General features: G+C 36.0%; 3 protein-coding genes and 1 pseudogene across 5 annotated transcripts; 1 reads left to right on the top strand and 3 right to left on the bottom strand.

Annotated features, from left to right (window-relative positions):
• Window positions 1-182: 182 nt before the first annotated feature.
• On the bottom strand, window positions 183-5,240 carry LOC132036994 (ATP-dependent zinc metalloprotease FTSH 2, chloroplastic). 2 transcript variants are annotated; one of them, XM_059427416.1, is made up of 5 exons: window positions 5,075-5,240; window positions 1,965-3,176; window positions 1,574-1,887; window positions 1,213-1,453; window positions 183-722 (listed from the first exon to the last, which is right to left on the bottom strand). In XM_059427416.1, the coding sequence occupies exons 2-5, from the start codon at window positions 3,147-3,149 to the stop codon at window positions 381-383; spliced, it is 2,082 nt and encodes a 693-aa protein (XP_059283399.1). In that variant the 5' UTR covers window positions 3,150-3,176; window positions 5,075-5,240; the 3' UTR covers window positions 183-380. The 2 variants fall into 2 exon arrangements, with proteins under 2 accessions (XP_059283399.1, XP_059283400.1); XM_059427417.1 differs by lacking the exon at window positions 5,075-5,240 and adding an exon at window positions 4,867-4,930.
• Window positions 5,241-6,586: 1,346 nt separating this feature from the next.
• Window positions 6,587-8,673, bottom strand: LOC132038004 (early nodule-specific protein 2-like). The gene is made up of 3 exons (XM_059428726.1): window positions 7,835-8,673; window positions 7,495-7,571; window positions 6,587-7,421 (listed from the first exon to the last, which is right to left on the bottom strand). Exons 1-3 carry the CDS (start codon window positions 7,982-7,984, stop codon window positions 6,764-6,766), a joined length of 885 nt encoding a protein of 294 aa, XP_059284709.1. The 5' UTR covers window positions 7,985-8,673; the 3' UTR covers window positions 6,587-6,763.
• A 259-nt stretch (window positions 8,674-8,932) lies between these two features.
• On the bottom strand, window positions 8,933-13,432 carry LOC132038006 (protein SYM1). Of its 2 annotated transcripts, none has more exons than XM_059428728.1 (6): window positions 13,094-13,432; window positions 10,336-10,491; window positions 10,073-10,205; window positions 9,944-9,983; window positions 9,287-9,406; window positions 8,933-9,175 (listed from the first exon to the last, which is right to left on the bottom strand). In XM_059428728.1, the coding sequence occupies exons 1-5, from the start codon at window positions 13,379-13,381 to the stop codon at window positions 9,319-9,321; spliced, it is 705 nt and encodes a 234-aa protein (XP_059284711.1). In that variant the 5' UTR covers window positions 13,382-13,432; the 3' UTR covers window positions 8,933-9,175; window positions 9,287-9,318. The 2 variants fall into 2 exon arrangements, with proteins under 2 accessions (XP_059284711.1, XP_059284710.1); XM_059428727.1 differs by having other exon boundaries at window positions 8,933-9,211; window positions 13,094-13,431.
• A 3,428-nt stretch (window positions 13,433-16,860) lies between these two features.
• LOC132038338 (cysteine--tRNA ligase, chloroplastic/mitochondrial-like) lies at window positions 16,861-21,432 on the top strand (annotated as a pseudogene).
• The last annotated feature ends 1,043 nt before the right edge of the window (window positions 21,433-22,475 follow it).

Here is a 22,475-nt window from a genome sequence, read left to right as displayed (position 1 = left end):
GTAATAAACAACAGCATTATGCTAAGGGAATCCATGGATAAAATCTTCGTTTGGATGGTCATATTGCTATGTGAGGCTTGAGGGTAAGAACCTATTCGTACCTGATGTTTATACTGACCTAATGAATACATAATACATGTGAGTGGGTTGGGAGTGAGGAGTTTGAGCCTTGAGAAGTGCTAAAACCACAGGAAATGAAACATCTCATAGCATTATGATCAAGAAACCACCAGTTATATTTCAAATGCGAAAATAGCTTACAATGCACATGCATAAAATATTTAACTTTTTGATAATCTATCTTAAGCTATCGTATATACCCTGAACAATTAGGTAGATGATGAGTGTGTATGAATTATACAAGTTGCAGCATATGTTTATTATACAGCTGCTGGGGTAGGTACAGCAGGAGCGACTACGTTTTCAGCAGGAATTTCCACAAACTCTGAGAGAATAGCACGGAATTCATCTCCAGTCATTGTCTCCTTTTCAAGGAGGACTTCAACAATCTTATCAATTGCTTCACGGTTGGCGCGGATTTGGCTCAATGCGATCTCATACGCAGTGTCTGAAAGCTTCTTCACAGCAACATCAATGTCTTCAGCTAGCTTTTCTGACATCGAGTTCCTTGCCATCATTCTCATGATTACATCACCACTTTGGGCTGAAGAATCCATGAGTGACCATGGGCCAAGTTCAGACATCCCAAAAGTTACAACCATCTGCATGGACAGTTTGTCAGATCTTCAGAATGATAAGTTTCAGATTAAAAAAGAAGAAGATAAAAGCTACTCCCTCCGTTCCAATTATGTGACACTATTTTCTTGTTAGTTCCATTCAAAAAGAATGTCACATTTCTATATTTGAAAACAACTTTAATTTATGTCACATTTCTATATTTGAAAACAATTTTAACTTTAGACCTTCCATTTTACCCTTAATGAATATTTTTATAGCCACAGAAATTTCATGGCATGTGTAAGACCACAACTTCCAAAAATCTTTCATTCTCGACTCTGTGTCAAGCCAAACTACACCACATAAATTGAAACAGAGGGAGTAGTTGTATTGCTCATTATTTCTAAAATCTTTGAAGAAAAGGGGGGACTTCAAACCAATCAATCTGCAGAATTTCTTGTCTCTATAGATTGACTCAACATATGTTCCGTTGCAGAATCCTTAAAACACAAAAAAGGCAGTGAATATGTATACCTGTTTTGCCAAACCAGTGATCTGCTGCAAATCACCAGCAGCACCAGTGGTCACTTCAGGTTCACCAAAGATCACTTCCTCTGCAGCTCTTCCGCCAAGTCCACCGACAATTCTAGCAAAGAGTTGCTGCTTGGATATTAAAGTCGGGTCATCTGCAGGAATGAACCAGGTCAAACCTTTTGCCTGACCACGTGGGATTAGAGTGACCTTTTGAACAGCATCATGCCCTGGAGTGAGAGTTCTGCATGGCAAAGAACACAATTTAAATGCTGACACAATAATAAACTCATAATATTGTCATAAAATGCTTATTGATGTGAAGCGGGAGCCAAGAGTAACTGGCTAATAGTGCAGCACTCACCCACAGATGGCATGTCCAACTTCATGATATGCCACCAGACTCTTGCTCTTTCCATCAGTCATGACTGTTCCTTCCATTCCAGCCACTATCCTATCAATTGAGTCATCAATCTCTTTGGATGCAATTGCTGTCTTGCCACGTCGACCTGCGAGAATAGCTGCTTCATTTAAGAGGTTAGCAAGATCTGCTCCACTGAAACCAGGTGTCCTCATGGCTATAACTTCAAGAGACACATCCGAATCGAACTTTTTGTTGCCAGCATGAACCTTTAAGATATCTGTTCTTCCCTTGATGTCTGGAACATCAACGGATACCTGCATAAGAGCTTCAAATTTAGTTTTTATGCAAAATTCACAGTTGAAAACCGGAGGACACAAGGACAGATGCTTACTTGTCTATCAAACCGTCCTGGCCTCAGCAAAGCAGAGTCAAGAATATCTGCACGATTGGTTGCTGCAACAACTATTATACCAGTATTTCCTTCGAAACCATCCATTTCAGTCAATAGTTGATTCAGGGTCTGTTCCCTTTCATCATTCCCTCCTCCGATTCCAGTCCCTCTTTGCCGCCCAACAGCATCAATTTCATCAACAAATACAATGCAGGGAGCATTTTCCTTGGCCTTCTTGAAAAGATCACGGACTCGAGAGGCTCCAACACCAACAAACATCTCGACAAATTCTGAACCTGAAATTGAGAAAAACGGAACACCCGCTTCACCAGCAATTGCCTTTGCTAGCAGGGTCTTCCCAGTACCAGGAGGACCAACAAGAAGAACACCTTTTGGAATACGAGCCCCCACTGCAGTAAACCTTTCAGGTTTCTTCAAAAATTCTACGACCTCCATAAAATCTTGTTTTGCTTCATCTACACCAGCAACATCATCAAATGTCACACCAGTGTTTGGCTCCATTTGGAACTTAGCCTTTGATTGACCAAATGCTAGTGGGTTGCCAGGCCCACCAGGACCTCCCATTCCTCCGCCAGACCGCCTTGATAGCAGGAAAAGACCACCAATCAAAATAAGTGGGAATGCCAGATTTCCAATCAAGTTGAATAGGAAAGAACCTGAGTCCTCTTGAGCATTGTGAGCAGCAAAATCAATGTTCTTTTCACGGAACTTTTGAAGGAGTTCCTGGCTGAGCCCAGGTAGTTGTACCCGAACCCTCTGAATCCGGTTTCCTAATTCTGGAGATACTGCCTCAACAATAGCTATGGTTCCGTTTTCAAACAAATCTACTTTTTGCACCCTATCCTTGTCTAGATACTCCAAAAATCTAGAATAAGACATCCTTGAGTTAGAAACAGCTTGCTGCTCATCAGCAGCATAGGCTTTCCCATTACCTAACAAAGCAGGCACTCCAAGCCCAACATTTCCAAGCAATAATTTGAGAAAGCCTCTTCTTCCTTCAATCGGCCTTTGCGATGCTTTTACAACTACTCTTGATGTTTTACTGGACGATGGAAGATTTGGGGAGTATAAATTTTTCCTGCCGTAGATCTCCTTCCTAGACACTTTCTGTGTTTTATGGGTAGACAAACCATTTCCCGCTATGCATACTGATGAAGTAGCCATATTGATACACTCACAAAAAACAATAACCTGCACAGTTCACTTCTACTAATAAATTTGCAAACAAGACGTGACAAAGTTGATAATTGCAAGTTACAAAGAAATAAATCAATCAGGCAAAGATGGTATCATGCCCATCTAGATTACTTCTAAAATATTGGGAATGGATGGAAACTTTTTCCCTTTTCCGTTCCTCATCTCAAGTTCATACAGACTTAAGATAAATACCATTAATTTCGATGATGACTATTCTGCAACCCACTTAAAGCTTATCAATTTCATCTAACAATGGATATCTCCCAGTTCCCTTTATGGGTGGCATGAATTTTTGACAGTTAAATTATGCAGCAAAAGTTTAGGAGGGTTTACTGCATGTATATGCTTCACATCGGATTTTTGAAGTTTACCCTATATTACATGGATCTTCAATTTACTTTAACATACCTGTATCAAGTGGGTTTAACATAGGTATGGGTAATTCATGCTTATTATTTCAAATGCATGAGAAATTAGTGAGGAACTGCAAGCATCCATACCAATACTTGCGCACACCTGTGCTCTATTGGTTTAGCGTGTATTTAACTGAACATAAGTACTAAACAGAAGTTAGCTTTAAACATGGATCTCCATTATGTTTAAGTTACAAAACAAACAGAATTGGGAACTATAATGTTTAAGCGACATGATTATGAATGCTGCTTTGAGTTTCAATTGTGCCCATATGCAAGAGAGTGAAGGACACCCTAAAGTAAAAATCACTCATTTTAAGACTTCGATTATTTCCAATTTCAACACTTCTAGAAAAATGTTAGCTTGGCACCTGGGTATCACTTCCCTAGTCATGAGGGGTGGATCTACAAGCTTGTATACGGGTTCACAGGAACCCAGTAGTTTTTGCCAGACCATGTATATATTATTGAAAAATCAACTAAATATTTGACTGTGAACCCAATTATTATTATACTACTATTAACCTGAGGTGGATGTAAGAACTCATAAACTTTAAATTCTGGATCCGCCTCTACCAGTCATTAACCAAAATATGAAAGCGAGACAAGTAAAAACAAATTTTGTTATGTCAAAAATTCAAATCCTCCACTTATAACATAGTCAGTAATGTGTGTTTTACCCAGAATAAGATGTTAAAAAAAAAAAAAAAAAAAAAAAAACCTTGAAGTTGAAAACCTTTTTTCCCCAATTCAAATAAAAAAACCAACCTTGAAGTTGAAAACTCTTTTTCCCCAATTCAAATATTAAGCCAAAACTCTATTTTCTTGGTTTCCCACCCAGTGTCTGGTACATACTTAGGGGTCCAACTAATCCAGATTCGTGCCAGGAAGTCCTTTTTTTGGGGCTAAAGGGAAAACTAAGCAAAATCACTAGGGGATGTGTGTGTGTTTTTATATACAAACTACAGCCTAAGCTAAAGGAACAGAGGCATTATAACAAACAAGTTGGAATCACAAAACGAAAGAAAAAAGGGCAGCTACAGAATTGAAGTTAAGAGATAAAAAAGCATTCAAATACTAAGCCCAATTTCTATCCTTCTGTGTGTGTGTGTGTGTGTGTCTTTTTTTATATACAAACAACAGCCTACAGGTAAAGGAATAGTCCCACTGAGGCATTTTAACAAACAGATTGTATCAAACAAAAAAAGGCAGCTAAAAAGTTGAAATCAAGAACTAAAAAGCATTCAAATACAAGTCTAGTAACAGAGTACCTAATAAGTTGAAAACCCTTTTACCCCAATTCAAATACTAATCCAAATCTCTATGTGTGTGCATGTCTTTTCATATACAAGCTACAGCCTACAGATAAAGAAGCAGTCTCACTGAGGCATTTTAACAAACAGATTGTAATCACAAAACAAAAAAAAAACAGTTACAAAATTGAAGTTAAAAGCTAAGTATCAGAGTAAAAGAAAGTACCTGATAAGTTGAAAGAGGAAAGGGGAAGAAGATGGATACAGAAAGAAGATGAGTTGTAAGGTAATTTAGAGGGAAGGGATGTGGTTTCGGATTTGTCTACGTGGCTTTTCCACAATGGATGGTTTCTTAGATTTTATTTCCTCATAAGTTTTTGGATTCTTATGAGAGATTTTCATCAATTTGAATGGCTAGTCTTTAGTCAAATTGCTTCTTAATTCCTTGTCTTGGGTGGTTTCATATTAACCATAGAGATGATACAACTGTAATTTTTGTGTACATCCTTAATTGTTCTTTTATTTTTTTCAATTCTTTTGGGGCATGAACAATTGGACATGAAGAGTTTTGGTCGAATTAGAACCTTTGTACTCAGTTACTCAATTTTTATTTGTTCATGTTTGACTTCGCAACAAATACTCCTCCGCTTCATAATAAGTATTCACTTAGTCTTCTTTTAAAAAAATTGATTCAAAATAAGTGTCCACTTACATAATTCAAGAAGGAATTAATTTTATTTTCAGATTGCCCTTCTTAAGTCTTTAAGTGCCCAGATCCCAATATGGTAGGTTAATAGTAATATGCAAATTTTCATTATTGATAGTTTAATCAAAGTACCTATATTTTTTAAGAGTTGGTATTTTCTTAAGGGTGTGCTAAAGGCTAAGTGCACACTTATTTTAAATCGGAGAAAGCAATTAATAAAATGATAAGTTTACAATATCATTCTTTGAATATAATAAATTCGGGAAATGGATTAAGAAATGATTATAGTTAATAATAAGGACAAATTAGAAACTAAGTGATAAATTCTTGATTTTTCAAACTGAACAAATAAAAATGAACATCTAATTTTAGTATAATAGACAAGTATGGGTGGAGGGAGTGATATCTTTTATTTTGACTTCTTTAATAAAAATCCTACTTGGCCATCCACCAAAATCTGATTGGTTATCCTTTAATTGACTGGCTCTCTCTCTTTTCTTCTCTTTTACACAATTGGGTTAATATTTTGAACCTATCTCAAAGAATTACTTTCCTCACCTAGAGGCGGAGGTAGAGTACAAGGTATAGGTTCGGCAGAATCTAGTAATTTTGGTCCAATCATTGTATTTGTCTAAAAATCTATTTAATATGTGAAAATTATTAATTTAGAATCAATAACTCCAGGGTTAGAATCCAAAATTTATAAACGTAAGATGCTTGATCCGCCTCTGTGGATCCCACCATAAGAGTTTAGTTAAGAGTACAATGAAAATTTGTATTAGTAATCTTTATAATTTAATTGTGATTTAATGAAACAAGTCTAGACTATGTACAAGACCTTTAATTGGTAATTAGTCATTGTTAAAAGGATTAGATTCGTTACTTTTTGATGGACAGCTTGATTTTGTATAAGCAACTGAAGAAATGACTGCAATTTCAATATAGTTGACACTTGACAACACACAATTGCAAAATAACTTGACAAATCTCCTCTTACTAGAATCTAGACCTAGCAAAATATGTACATACGTCAAGTTATAAAATAGAACTTTTTTTATTCAAGTAAATATTTCATTTGTAAGACAGGAACAAAAGCATGATCTCATTGTGTGTTCATACAAGCATTATATAAGCTACAACAGAAAGTGAATAAATGAAAGGCAAGTAGCAATAGCAAGTAGCATTAGCCTAAAAATTAAGCAACCGCATTTAGCCTCTGGTTAATCTCGGTAAGAGAATGGATCTAATTTGATCCAATTCAAAAGTTCCATCAAATGCTCTCATAATGGAAATCAGGTTCCGTTCCACCATCATATCATGTGGTATTGTATTTGTTGCAGTAGTAGGCCTGGCCGATGAGTCCGTTGCCTGTTTCATTCGTTCACATATTGCAAATCGACAAACAGGGCACGAGCCATGGTTCGTTACCCAAGGAACGATGCAGTCTTCATGAAACATGTGACTGCATGGAGTTACTGTCACCGTTTCTTTAGGCACAAAATCTTCCAAACATATGGAACATCTTTTACCATCTTCATCATTGTCTTTTTCCGCTTCGCTAGTAGTATTGTTCATGTTATTATTCAAGCCTCTAAAATAAAGGCCTACTTTTTTTGCAACTTTTGCTTGTACAGGATTGTAGATTTGTTTCTTGAGCTTGTTCAAGGTAGCCTTTTGCTCATTTGGGCTCAATTTGGATTCATCCCTCGACGTTTCCTGGTTCTGCCTAAACCATGGGGGAGGAGAATCAAATGGAAGTTGGCTTGGCCTTGGATATGATGCATGTCTTGGTATATCATCGTTATGCAGTAGAACTCGAACGGGAGGATGTGGTGGCCTAAGTCGTGGTTGGCCTGGATATGGATAACTGCAAGTGGTTCCTGATGATCAGTCTTGGATTTTGACTGGACTATGAAAAAAAGATAGAAGAAAATGTTTACCTGGTTGCACCGGGAGGTACTTGATATGGTCTCTCTGTTACAGGCAACCTTGGATCATGAACGATACGTCTAGGATTCTGTGAAACACAAAACACTTCAAATCAATTCTAAGTATAGGATATCTTTCTGGTGTAGATATGTACAGATGCAGATCCACTAACTAAACTTGATGGTTCAACCTTTAAGGTTTTTAACGTTGAAGTCATAATACTTTTAAAGTTACGGGTTTATAATCTAATATTTTTTGAAATTTTGGTGGTTAATCACATGTATATCTATTTACATGTCGAAAACACTGTCTTCAGCCTCTATGTCATGTATAGGAGAAGAAGAGACTTACCTGAGGGCTTTCTCGGGGAGGCGGAGGACGAGGGAAAACGGGTTGCCATCTGTTCCAGTTGTTGTGCTCAGGTCCATGTGCATTAGGATCATGCCACTGTCCAGGCGAATTCTCATGTGGTGTAAAATCATAAGGCCTGTTGCTGCTCATGTTTCAACTATTTCCTGTGTTCTCTCCTATTTTCTTCTTCAATGGCTTAGGAACCTTTAATTTTGGGAGAATAAATGGCACAATATATTTTGATCTATAGCAGCTTTTGAGTTTCACTTTAGTTTCGATAATACTCTGTGTTGAGGTGAAATATGATTCTTTTTCCCAATCAAAAGGTGCTTCTCTGTGACAGATTAAAGTAATAGAGAAGCAAAGAATCCAGTTCTTGGCTGCGAGTTGTGTAACTGGTACTGGTGACTTGGTTCTGGACATAGATTCTTTCCATAATTTAACTTGGTGACTTTCCAGTTCAGCAAGATCAACGGACCAGGATTCCTGTCTTTCACTATCTTATCATTTTACCGCGTTGGATTAAATCAGAAGCCAAACCGTCATGTATAAGTGAGAAAGGAATCAAATCAGAAAGAATAGGAAGCTAGAGGAGACAGAGTTGCAATAGGTGGACGACAAACGTAAGAATTATAAGGTTGTTTTATGGAGTGGAATGGTCATTGAGGATTCACATTCCAAGCTCAACTATTTTAAGATTTGAGGCGAAATTGATAGATATGATGTTGAATTCATAATTGGGGGTAAATTGTACAAGGTGCAGGTGTATGGCTTGAGATTATGCGTATCAACAATATGATAACAGTCTCCACAAGCAGATATGTTGCACTCTCCATGTTATATAATTCTCAACCAACGATACACATTTTGAAAAGAGAGGTTTTATACAACACTTTTCACTAAAAAATTTGGTATTCCAAAAGAGAGTTCCTCCATGCTCTGTCCAACACATAGGAATTTGACATAACAACTTTGGTCTTGGTATATAAAAGTGCAGCAGAACTTGCTTTTAAATTGTGTACTGCAAAAAATTCCTTTTGCATATATATCATCCGGCTCGAGCCAATACCTAAATGGGAAAAGAGAGCAAAAAAACCAGACAGAGAAAGAAAATTAACGAATTAATTGGTCAAACAAGCCAATCAAATGCCTTTCATGATAGCACTAGAGTCGTAAACAAAAGAAAACTCTATTCCTGGAGAACTTATAGCAATGGCGAAACAAATTCTCTTAACATATCATATGTGGGAACGAGGTCCAGTTGAGACACTGTTGAACGCTAGTGCGAGCCACCTTTGGAAAATCAGAAAGGTCTCAACCACTGCCTCCAGACATCATTTTCTGTCTTGCCAGACTAGTTATATCAATTGTGCGATCCTAAATTAGCAAATTAAAATTAATATATGATATAACATATGCTAAGATCAAATATTGGGCTAGGCTTGCACTAACCTGCTCTCTCCTGCCAATCCCTTGGGCGACAGTTACTTGCTCATAGTTGCTGACAGCCAGAAATTCCAGAATATAGAAGCCATAGACATGAAAGCAACACGAGCTTGAAGAGGAACCGCCCTATGATTTTCCAAACACACAAGTTGTCATATTTCATTATACTAAAGACTGTTCAGTTACTAGTGTAACCACATAATTCATACTAAGAGCTGTTAAATTACTAGTATAACCACATAGTTATAAAATATAATTACTAGTAAAACCACGTAATTCACCTGAAGAACAAAACTTAATAGTAGCAGGTTTTCAGAGACAAATAAATGGAATGAGAGAAACATGTGATTTGCATATGCCTTTTGCTAAGAGTTTATCCAGTGACAAAGATCAATAAAATTTAATAACACCAAACCAGAAATGAAAATACTTTCAGCAGTCTACGAAGAGAATTTACAACTGCCAATGCACAAAATAGACCAGATATCTAAGCAAATGATGTAAAAGTAACATTCATGACCTTAGAAAAACATTTTTACGAGAATGAGAAGACCTCCCATTACAGCTAGGCTAACAGAGATCAGGAAAAGTTTTTATTTTATATTTGTCCATCTTTTGGGATAAGGTTGAGGAAGGGGCTAAGGAGTGTAGTAAAAGACATACCAAAAGTTCAATACACTGACAGGGATCCAGAACCTAAATCCTGCAAGAGAAGGAAGAACGAAACCAATTTTCATTGGGGAGAAGGAATTAAAGCAACCAGCAAAAGGTATGTCATATGAAAGTGCTTACCGAATAATAGAGTTGGAAGGGCATCTTTCTGATACTTGTTTGGAAGATCTGAAAGTTTCCCCAGCCATAAATTATTCCATGCAAAGATAACAGCTATTACAGCAGGACCTAGAACAATTTGGTTTAATACAACCTGAAACAAAGAGTATTAAATGTACTGGTCAAACTCTAAAGGTACTGGTCAAGCTCATAAAAAAGTAGTTCTTTTTTTATTGGTAGGTCAAGCTCATCATGACAGAAGTTCTTCTGAGAAGCATAACTACCTTCATCAATACATTCTCCACACTTTGCTTGGGCATACATCTGTCAAGATATGAGTACCATGCGAAAGTACCAGGACCATATAACAAAAATCCATACGAAGCCATCCGGATGGACCTAAGCCAGTCATGTTCAGATAGGAGAGCACCAATCATATCCTAAAACGACATTTTGGTCAAATACAAAATTCAAATTAGTGTGTAAATGCTCCAACAGTTACCTCATTAATTCAGTGAATCAGATAGGAAAGGGAAGCCATTGTATGAGAGTGCATACGGCTATAAAATGTGTGAATCAATTCAGTGTGCAACTAACATCAACTCCTTGAAGCTGGATATTCTATTTAGGAATAGAAAAGCCAATGATCACTTATTGAGTAGTTCATTAAGAATCTGAAATTTACCAAAGGCGTTGATTGGTCAACAAATATTAACAGAAAGACAAATCTTTTATCAAGTAATTGTGTGTGCGTGAGTGGGTATATATATGCACATATCTTTTGGATAACCGTGATGTCGGGGCCAACTTGCATGCATCTCGACTAATTCCACGGAGTACCTACTACCTCTCACCAGCACGGGTGCCAAGTAACTCTGTCCACCAACGCTTGAACAAATGAAAAGAAATCACTTAGTGTTTTTGCCTCCGTTGGAATTTGAACCTGAGATCTCATAGTTCTCAACTCACTTCAATGACCACTAGGCCACACCCAATATGAAAGAGAGAGAGAGACAGAGAAAGAAGAAACTGAATCGCAAGTCATTCCTTCCCTTTTTCCCAATTGTCTGATGTAGTGTCAACAACGCAAATAAAAGCAAAAAATCTAGAATTTCTTTTCTCTTTATGGAAGCACATGATATTGTGTACCCCTGCATGGATGGTTAATAGACTGTGCCAGGTCAATAATAATGGAACAAGTTAATCACTGGAAGAGTGAAGACTGAAGAGACTATCCGCATGTCGTGCTTAAGAAGACAAAAGCAAATAGAAATAATTGTTTTCAAGCCTGTTATCCTTCTATAGAGGATCAATAGCATTAACCTAATTCCAAATATAAATGTTGTTACTGATAAAGGGGAAAGCAGAAGAGACACATATATAGTACATGTGACTGGTTACAGCACGTGTCAAAGAGATTGACCATAGTAGAGTCCATGTAAACCATTTTATTGTAGAAACAATTAGACAAATAATATCTTCGCTCACTCCCTATCAGGAGAAAATTCTTAGAAGCTAATGTTTAAAACCTTAAAAGAGACTAGTGATAGACAGGATGCTAATCTTCGGAAAAGAGAGATTAAATCAGGTAATGCACCAGCTGGAGGGAGGCTAAGGTTGTCTCAGAAACAATTAGTTTCTTAATCTTTTTAATTTGGCTACTTAAGGCAAAAGTACATACCACGTGAAATTACTCCTTGGCTGCATCATGTATGTCTATAGTTCAATAACGGAGTAAGAGAATGAGGATATGTAACCTATTTAAAGACAGAGACAACTACAATGCGAAGACATTAAGCAAAATTTGGATAAGTACCAATACGGCTCGAGCTAAGAACCATAAGCATATAATAGGGGCGAAAAAAGACAGGCCTAATGAGCCTATCGATTAGGAATAAGTTGTTCCACTGGAACTGCACAGAATATATGGATCAAAATATGTGGAAGTAGGCAGAATTGGGAGATTGTTAACTCCTGCCTCCCACTTTGCTTGGTTGTTCTTGAAAGCACAGGGAGACACCAGCACTCATGCTTTCATAGAAGGACCACATCGAGGCGACACTTCCTCCCTAAAATATGAACTATATTTTGGACAGCAACAAGCATCAATGTGCAATACACATACAGTCGGCAGACAACAAATAACATTCTAATCACATCAGAGACCATAAATTTCGTTGAGACGGCAAACCTCTTTTACCATCATTCCTTACATCATTTTCATTTTGAAGCCCACTAATTATGTCTTAGAACATAAATATTGGTTTCAAACTAATACTACCACTATTGTTTTGGAATACATTTAGTTTTTATGATTATCAAATAACAGGGTCTATGCCAAAAGAACTGCTTCATGTTTAGCATAATCACATTAATATGAATCGCTTCAAAAACTATTATTTTACCACGGAATATCAATCAGCTAATCAAACTTCTCTCAATACATATTTCACCCATCCAAACTTCTTTTTTGCCACTTTCTTCATGCCTTCATTGCCAAGCATTCAATTTTGACACGTCTATCCTACACAAATCCTATTATTAGCAGAGTAGCTGAAACATTGCTACATTGTGTTGAAAATTGCTTTCAGTTACTGCAGTAATTTTATTTTTAGCATAATAAGTTGGTTAGCTTAGGATGAATCTATTTTTGAATTTTAAAATTTTATTGGATAGATTAATCTAGTTGAGATATTTTAGGCTTTCGAAATATCCTATAGGTTAGCCATTTAAAGCCCTCTATGCTTAATAAAAACATTGAGACAATTTCAATCACTACTTTCAACCCCATTTTGCTGCCCCATCTTTTAAAAAACCAACACATAAGCAGTCAAAATTTCACAATATCACAACTACCAAAAATGACCTTCATAAAATGCCAAATTTCCCAACATCCATATAACCCCAAAATGTGTTCAAGAAACCCAAGTGGGGTTTCAAGAAATACCAACATTTCAAACCCCACAACTCAAAAATCCCATAAATTTCATCATACTAGAAAAACAACCTTAACTTTACCAAATTAAAAAAAAAAAAATTAACCTTGGGATGAGGTGGATTAGGAAGAGTATCTTTGTTCTTGATCCAACGGTCACGAAGCTGAGCTATAGTGTCACCAGTAAGTGCAAGAGAACTAGCAGTTATAGCTTGCTTTAAAGGAAACCTATAACCTGTTCCACCAGTTGCATCCACTTGTGAGGATTTTGATGCATTATTATTACTACTACTGTTTTTACCTTCCTTTTTTCCACTTCTTTTTCTTCTTCCAAATTCAGAATTGAAAAATCCCATTCCCCATATACTTCCATTTCCACCACTCAATGAACCCATTCTTGTTTTTTCCTTTCTTTCAGAGAAAAAATAGAGGCGCCGTATAGGGAATTATAAAACTACTATATAGTAAAGGGGAAATGACAAAATGGTCACTTATGTTCAGAGTAGGTTCAAAATGGTTCCATAAATATATTGTTGAGCAATTTTAATCCTTTAAGTTAATTGAAATGTACTAATTCCTCCGTCCCAATTTGTTCGACGCTTTTCACTTTTTGAGAGGTAAACTTTTTAATTTTGACCGTGTGTTTAAACATAAAATCTTTAAAAATTATCGAAATAAAATTTAGATATTTGGAAACTACGTAAAAAGTACTATAAGTTACCATATTTACTAATTTAAAATATTTAATAGACACATGAAAATTACGGTAAAAGAAAAAACCGTTTGACTCTCAAAAAGCAAAAAATGTCAAGCAAATTGGGACGGATAGAGTACAACAACAATATATCCGGTGTGATCTCGCAGAGTGGGGACTAGAGAGGATAGCGTGTACACAACCTTACCCATACTTTATGAAGGTAAAGAGGTTGTTTCTGATAGACCCCCGATTCAAGTAAAGCATATCAAATTCAGGAAGAAAAGAAAATACAATAGTGAAGAAGCCATGTAGAAAATACTTCGTGCGGTTCAAAAAGAATGTCCACTAAGTCATTTGCACACCCCTTAAAAAGATACTAACTCGTAGGCAAAAATAAGTAATTTGACTAAATTATCCCTAATTAAATAGGTATTGTGATTTGATCACTTCACACTTATATAAGGGCAAATCTAGAAAAATAAGCTTATTTTTTTCTTGATTTGGTAAGTGGACACACTTTTTAACCAAAAAACAAAAGCTAAGTGGACACTCTTTTTGAATCGGAGTGTAAAATAGAGAAAATAATAATAGCAACAACAAATAATATGACAACTCAACAAAGAACACCATGTGATAATAAAATCAAAAAATAAGATAATATAAAGATGAATAATAATAATAATATTGATAAAGAAAATTAGGCAACGCTCGACTACCTTCTAACCTTCTACCCTAATTTTAACTGAAATGTACTACTTTCTTTGCCGGTTTATGTGACACTTTTCGCTTTTCGAAATTCAAACAATGTGAACTTTGACCAACATTTAAAATTATATTTTTTTTGTCATATTGACATGAGAAAAATTGCACATAGTTTTTTAATATCAAAATTTTAAATATTAAATTGATCTAATTTAATTTAATTTAATTTTGAGATTGGTCAAATTAACTCTCGATAAAAGAAAAATGTCATATAAATTGAGATTGAGGAAATACAAAATAAAAATGAGAAAAATAGATAAATGGAGCATGTTTATGAGACATTACTGATAGATGTTTATTGACGATGCATGATGTTAGATTGGTGTCTGTATTGTTGTGATTGTTTGATAATTTTTTTTTGAAGGGTACTTTTGTCTTGAAAAAATTAAAAATAACTTTTGCATTTGTTTCTTAGGAGAAACTATTTTTCTTTAGCTTTTAGCCCCGGCAAAATAAATCTCTTACTAATAAGTATTTATATCTTTTTAAATTGTCCAAAATACGTTACTCTTCAAACTAATTATTACCACCTTTTAGGTAACACTTATTACTCCGCTTCAATTTATGTGAACCTATTACTATTTAGGGAGTCTACGAGGTGGTTCTTTGACGACGTTTTCCTTATACTTTTTCAAAATTGTTTGAATTATAAATATCATAACTTATAGTACTTTTTATGTAGTTTCTAAATATATAAATTTTATTTTTACAAACTTGAAAAATCTATGTCAAAATTGATGGTCAAAATTAAATTATAAAGTTTGACCTCCAACTTTTCCTCAGAAAAGGTTTTACATAAATTGAAACGGAGGGAGTATATTTTTCAAAGACTTGACCAATAGCAGTCTATATATTAAAAAAGCAGGAATTTCTAGATTTAAAAATTAAATTATTTATTTACCTTTTTTAGAACCTAATTAAAATTACCTAAATTAAATTAACCTAATAATCCTACTCAATTAGAAAAGGAAAACCAATGCTTTATATGGACTTTTTGCAGGTAACTTTCTCTTAGCGCAAACATAAAAAATCACGCCTGCAACAGCACCTAAGCCAATTCTTCATGCTCCTTCGTCATTTTACGGATATGATGTTCTCTTTTTGGTTGCCACAAATTTTATTCTCGTTAGTCTATACGTGTATTTGCTATCTATATTAGCAATATATAGCACTAGTTTATTTTAGGACGACACTATATAACAATAGTATGACTGTGAATATCCCTGCAGATTCGGTTATTGATCTTTTTTACTTCGAATTGTTTTGGACGACTTGTGTTATTGATTTAATTTATGTACGTACGTAGTCAATTTTGAAAGCTTCTCGTGATATTATGGGCGTGTTGCAACGTTATCATATATATATTGGTTGTCGGTTGATGCAGTATTTTTGGGTTTTGCTTCTTTGTTTTCCTTTTTTTACAAACAAGCTTGAAAATTTTATTTTAGTTGAATGTTAACGTGTGGATATAAATGGATATTTAATTGAATGTTAACGTATGGATACACACGAAGCATGTTTAGGCACACACTATGTGGGTGAACGTTCTTTCTCTATCTCTTTTTGTCTGGTTTAAGAAATTTTAGTCAAACGTTTAATTATTATTTTTTGACAATCTTGAGGTATGGAACTATACAGCACGCACTCGATTAGCAGATTCCATGACACTGCGACCTCCTATCCACCAAGCGCTAATGAAAATGTAAAAAATCACCTAGTTGTCTCTGCTAAGATTTGAACCTGAGATTTTGTTATCTGTGAAAGATTATTGTGTGCCTATTTTGTATGTATTTGTATCCTATGCTACTAGATACTAATGAGTTACTAATGGCAACGGATAACTCCTTCTGTAGATAATTAGATAAATTTTTCTCAGTTGAATGTTTATTTTTTGCTACTATCAACATGTAGATGTTTTTTTAGCATGAGGTACAAATGAAGCACCCACTTTAGTGAAGAAATACACAGTCATAGGGAAGACAAAAAAGCCAAATAAGAACTGATCAATAGAGAGATTTTTTTTACAATATAGGTAGAATATTCATTGTTTAGTGTGAGTATATGAGCAATAAATTGTTTTATAGTGGGATTTTAGCCTTATTCCTTTTGAAGAAACTTGACTCCTTAATACATGTGATAGTTTTACTCGGTAATGGAGTTATTGTTTGGCTTAAGTTAATCTTTTGTTTAAAGAGGTTGTTATTTATTTTTCTTGGACGACCTTTCCAAGTTTAGTGCCTGTTTGGAGCAAACTCCCATTTCAAAATTGACATTCTTTTCCTGATAGATTTACTGTTGTATCTAATGTTAATTTCTTTTGTATTCCTCTAACTGGTTACTTGAATTGCACATAACAATTGGCGATACTTCTTCTTTTTTACTTACTAGAAAGTTGGAACTTTAGGGACGATGGCAATGGCGGGGACGGTAGAATTTCGAGTATTCAATACGAAAACAAAGAAGAAAAAGTGTTCCAATCAAAGGAACCAGGAAAGGTTAAGATGTATGTTTGTGGCATTACACCTTATACTCTGGCGATGCAGTGATTTCCACCAGTGGTTCAAAAATAAAATAAGCACGCTTGTATTGGCAAATGAGCGGGTCGGAAGAATAACTTAAATACATAAAGTAAGCTCACCCAAATCTAATGCCTTTGAATTCTTTTTTTCGAGAATCTCTGAAATTCATCCATACGCTTAAAAGAAGATCCCAATACATTTAAAATATTTGAAACCAACACTACAAGTTTTCCCACTTCAATACATTTTTTCGATACATTTTTTCGAGACCGCAACAAGAGTTAGTTGAAGTTGATGAGCAAAACAATGAATGGAATGGGCCGATCTACTTTCTTGCCTAATCAACATTTTAAGGCCATTGATCTCACCTTGCATATTGCTTGCCCCATCGTAACATTGTCCACGCACATATGATAGACTTAAGGAATGTTGAGCAAGTAAATTAACAATTGCCCTTAGAGATAAAGCACTAGTATGAACATGAACAATGTCAAGAAGCCGCTCCATCACAAATCCATTTCTATCAATATATCGTGTGTGCGTGACACATCAAAAGACTCATCAACTAGTAAAGAAAAGTAGTCACCATTTAATTCCTCAAGAATAGCTTTAATTGTTTCTATCTTACAAGCACTCACAATATCTTTTTAATTAGTCATTTGATCATTTTAAGGGCATGTTCCAATACATAATCACGAATATTATCACACTTTTTCGCATACCATGAGAGAATTTGAAGAAAATTACCCCTACTAAGTGATGATTTAGATTCATCATGACCTCGAAATGCCAACGAGTTATATAAGAAGTCTTACTACATCAACGGAAGCACTTAAGCGACCAAATACGCATGCTTAAATTGACTAAATTGCATCTCAAGTGCAAAATGAATAGATCGTTGTACCCGCAATAAATCTTGACATTTTTTTGACCTGTTATGTGGCGTTCGGTAGACCAATATGTTTTCCAAGATTCTCGCCAACTCTTAAACCCAACAACATTGAAAATATTTCACCCCCACCTTGATTGGTGTTGAGCCTTTAAATAGATAACAATGACCGCATCTTTACTAACACTATACTCCAACCAATCATGATATACATCATCAAACCATTCGGAATTAAAAAGGCGCACGATCCGTAAATATTAGGATAATGATAATCGAGGTTGACAAGGACCATTAATAAGGTATGCTCTTCTAATAACATCACGATGATTTGGATGATAGTCCAAGATTGGAGTTCTTTCACCCGGACATAATTGTACTAAATCAAATGGAAATTGTAACGTATGAATGGTTGGCATTTAGAAGAAGCCACTCTGATCATATTTGGTAAAATAGTTAATTCAGACCGAATCGTAAAAGTAAGAATTTTGTTAGAACTTAAAAAGAAATAAACAGTTCTGTATAATTTTATCATTTAGTTCCTTCTTCCTAGAATAAATTGTTCTTCCTAAAATAAGTAATTTAAACACAAGAAGAAATCTAATCTTACACAAGACACTAATTAATTATACATGAAACTGGTATTATAATACAAATGATTAATTGATTAGTAGAATGATATTTTCAACTATCATATCTCCAAATACAAAAAACACTTCATGGGTATAATCTAAAAGCAAGAGAGCAAAATTTGAAGCAATCGAGCTAAACTTTGCTAGCAACATACAAAATTACAACAACAACAACAATAACATACCCAAAGATTATTTGTTGGGTATGAACTATGAAGAAAGTATAAAGCAAATATATAGAATTTTAGAAAAGATAAAAAAAAATGGAGAGCGAGGGAACTAAGAACTTACCAAGAAGCCATGAATCTGAGACCAAAGAGACGACCGACGTTAAGTACAAGACGACGTTGGCCAAAGAATGGGTTAAATCAACAAAACAAAACTTAGCAAAAAAAAAAAAAAAAAGGATAAAAGTGTGGACACCGCACAGCAATGACGATGAGAAGAGAAAGAAAACCTTTGGTTTGTTTAGTATTTGACTTATTTAGGATTTGAATCCAATTAGACTTGTCCTCACAAAACTACGTCGTTTTGTCCATCTATTTTAAGTGAATATAGCGTTATTAAACTCGCATCGTTTTGCTCAATGAAACAAATTAAATAAAATGTTCGAAAATTTGATATACAGTGGTTCGAACCCGCGTGTGCAATCGAACCCCCCGCCACCGAGCCGCATGGTTCAATACTAAATATATACACATAAAAAAAATTTGGCCTTATATATACAAAAGGTAATTTTTCGACCGAGGGGTTCCCACGAACACCCCGGGGATATACGTATCCGCCCTCGCTATACTTTCAGTCACCTTGGTCATGCCCGTGCCTATGTCGCCTTCGACGTTCTGTACAGGTATCTCAAGTACTTGGGATATGATGTTATGTGTGTGCGCAACTTCACTGATATAGATGACAAGATAATTACTCGGGTTGAAGAGTCGAGAGAAATTGATGATCCAATTGCTCTGAGCACTCGATTCAGCCAAGAGTTTCTAAAAGACATGGATGATCTCCAGTGTCTCACTCCAACTCATCAGCCGTGGGTTACTGAGCATATGGAACAGATTAAGGACATGATTAATAAGATAATCACTAATGGATATGGATACACAATTGATGGAGATGTTTATTTCTCTATCGATAGTCTTCCCGAGTATGATTGTGGATTATCTGCTCGACGGAAATTAAAAGATGATATTTCTGGAAAACGAGTTGAGGTTGATTCAAGGAAGCGAAACTCGCCGATTTTCCTCGTGGAAGGTCGCAAAGCCGGTGAACCTTCACGGGGTCCCTGTGAGACCAAAGTTGGCATACGCACAATGAGTGAGTACTATCTAACACGTTCTTTTGATATACATGGTGATGGAATGGACTTAATTTTTCCTCACCATGAAAACGAGATCGCCCAGAGTTGCGCTGCTTGCGGCCCGGAGAGTCATAGTAGCTACTGGATGCATAACGGTTTTGTTAACAATAATGGTAAGAAGATGTTGAAATCGTTAGGCAACTTTTTCACTATATGTTTTCTACACCCCCCTCGCATTATCACGCACCACCTCTCCCCGTTAATTACGAGATAGAAATTGTCGTTTTCTACATTTATCGCACTACATGAGCTAGTCTTGTTGTCATCAAAAGTAGTAGTCCAAGATGGGGTGACCATTCATGTTAGCCCTGAAGCCCAAAAATTACGTAAAGAGTTGGACACAAAACTTGCTGATGATTTGCATACACCTACAATTTTGAATGTTGCTCTTCCGGATGCCCTTAAAATTATGAACAAGCTTGATAAGACAAAATGCATTGCATTGCACGTTTTGATGATTGTCAAACTATCGTGTAAATACATAGAGAGACCCTGCTCAGATTCCACGTACGTCGTACACAAGAACAATCGTAAAGTCGCATCGCTAACCGCACAACCGTACAACAAGGCTGCTGCCCATGCTTTAAGTCAAACACGGGATTTAGTGATCTCTATCTCACCCACATGTTCCCCAATATATATACAATTTGTTCCAACATATTGTGTATCACTTGAAATCCTAAACCATCTAGTAAATCCTTGCCGCCATAAGTTCTTATGATCTCAAGAACAAAGCCACTTACAAGTCAAGAACCTCGATCCGTACACCAAATTGTGTCTATGTTCTTTAGGTTATTGTGAGTCCTTTTTCATTTGTTTTTTAAAATTTAAACCTGCTCTTCTTTCAAGAAGCTGTTATAGGTAGCTTAAGTTCTCAGTAGTTGTTAGGCAGTTTACCTATTTAATCTATTGAGGGTACCTTGGCTGTAGTTAATCAAGTGTATTAGTCGGTTTGGCTAGAGTTAGTCAAACATGGTCGCGTGCTTGACTATGGCAGTAGTCAAGAGTTGTAGCTATAGTATGTGTATTGTAAGGGTGAGGGATTTACGTGAGTTAAATTCCCAGAGTGCAAGAGGTTGTAATTTGAAGTTGCTCAATGTAGTGAAGTGAAATCTTACATGGTAGGTCGTGGTTTTTAATCCCTTGAGCAAGGAGTTTTCCATAGAAAAATCTTGTGTTATTTACCTATTGCACTGTCTGAGAGGACTGTTAGACAATCAGGTCTCTCCATCTACCGTTGCCAGGACGCACCGCTACCAACAAGTGGTATCGTAGCTGTGTGCTTTCTAAGAAATTAACACCTAGAAAGAATACGTGAAACCAATGTTGGTATTAGGAGCAGCCATCAATAACTTCAGAAGAAGAGAAGTTATTGATGAGCTGGTGAAGCAAGCGCATGCTGCATGGGGAGATTCCTCTAGTGAATCTGAAGATGAAAATGACCAAGGGGACACATCAATGATGGCCATTGAAGATGAAGGAATTGACAATGAGTCAATATTTGCGCTTATGGCCGAGTCCGATACGGACGATGACGATTACGAGGATAAGGAGAGAAACTTTCTTGACATAAAGAAAAAAACTTGAAAGCTTACTCTTAAAGAAAACTGATATAACTATCAAGCATGTTAATTGATGCATATCACGTTCTAGTTGCTGAGAAGGGTAAGTTGAATCTAGTAATTGATGAGATAGAGCAAGAAAGAGGCGACCTGGGTATATCCTCTGGAGAATTGAAGAAATATATCTATGAGACAAACCAACAAAACATCTTGTTGGAAAGTCAAGTGAGAGAAGGCATGAAAGTTGTCTTTCAAGGGAAAAAGGAAGCAAGTGAAACTCTTCTCTAGTGCTTGAAAATTAGTTAAGATAGCAAAACTAAACCTCATTGCCGTGATCGAGAAAAATGAGCTACTAGAAAAGGATTTGAAAAGTGTCAAGTTTGATTTGACAAAGCTCTCAAGTGGACCTAGTCCTTCGATGTGATTACCTCCATATACAAGAGTAAAAAAAAAAAATGGTAAAGAAGGGCTTGGCTTTGAAAAAGGGAAAATGCCCTACAATCCACACAACAAGTATGTCTCCACAACCGAAAATTGGTCGCGCACTCACTATGGGAAAGCAGACACTACAAGGAGGCATGTAAAGCACGACCGAGGCTCTTCGCAGGAACGAGAATTTTATCAAAAAGGGAGTTAAAATAAGGGGGAGCCGATCCCGTGGGTTAAAGGTTCTCGTAAAAAATGGAAGGAAAAGGTCCTCAAAAGAAAGGATCTCAAAAAGGGAGAATAAACGTGCTATCAATGTGGGCTAAAAAGAGCTTGATTCATCATTTTTACAATTATAAGTGGACCCAAACTTGTCCGGGTTCCCAAAACCAATCGTTGATATTGCCTACATGCTAGCGAGAGGAAAGGATGTCGCTAATTTAGTCGATTGGTCGCTATTGCATCCTAGTTCAATTTTTTTCTCTCCCTCGCTTCCCCCGGTATCGCAGTGAGGGTGTGCGCTCGTTAGCGAGAAAAAGGAAGAATCGAATTCCGGAAGTGTCGAAATTAAAGAACCAGTGTATATACGCATGACAAAATTAGGAGAGCGTAAGACAAGCAATGGCGTACACTCTTCAAAGC

The sequence above is a fragment of the Lycium ferocissimum genome, chromosome 11, assembly GCF_029784015.1.
Source record: "Lycium ferocissimum isolate CSIRO_LF1 chromosome 11, AGI_CSIRO_Lferr_CH_V1, whole genome shotgun sequence".
Taxonomy (NCBI): Eukaryota; Viridiplantae; Streptophyta; class Magnoliopsida; order Solanales; family Solanaceae; genus Lycium; species Lycium ferocissimum.
Note: the sequence above shows the minus strand (reverse complement) of the source record. Positions and strands in the feature narration are given on the sequence as shown.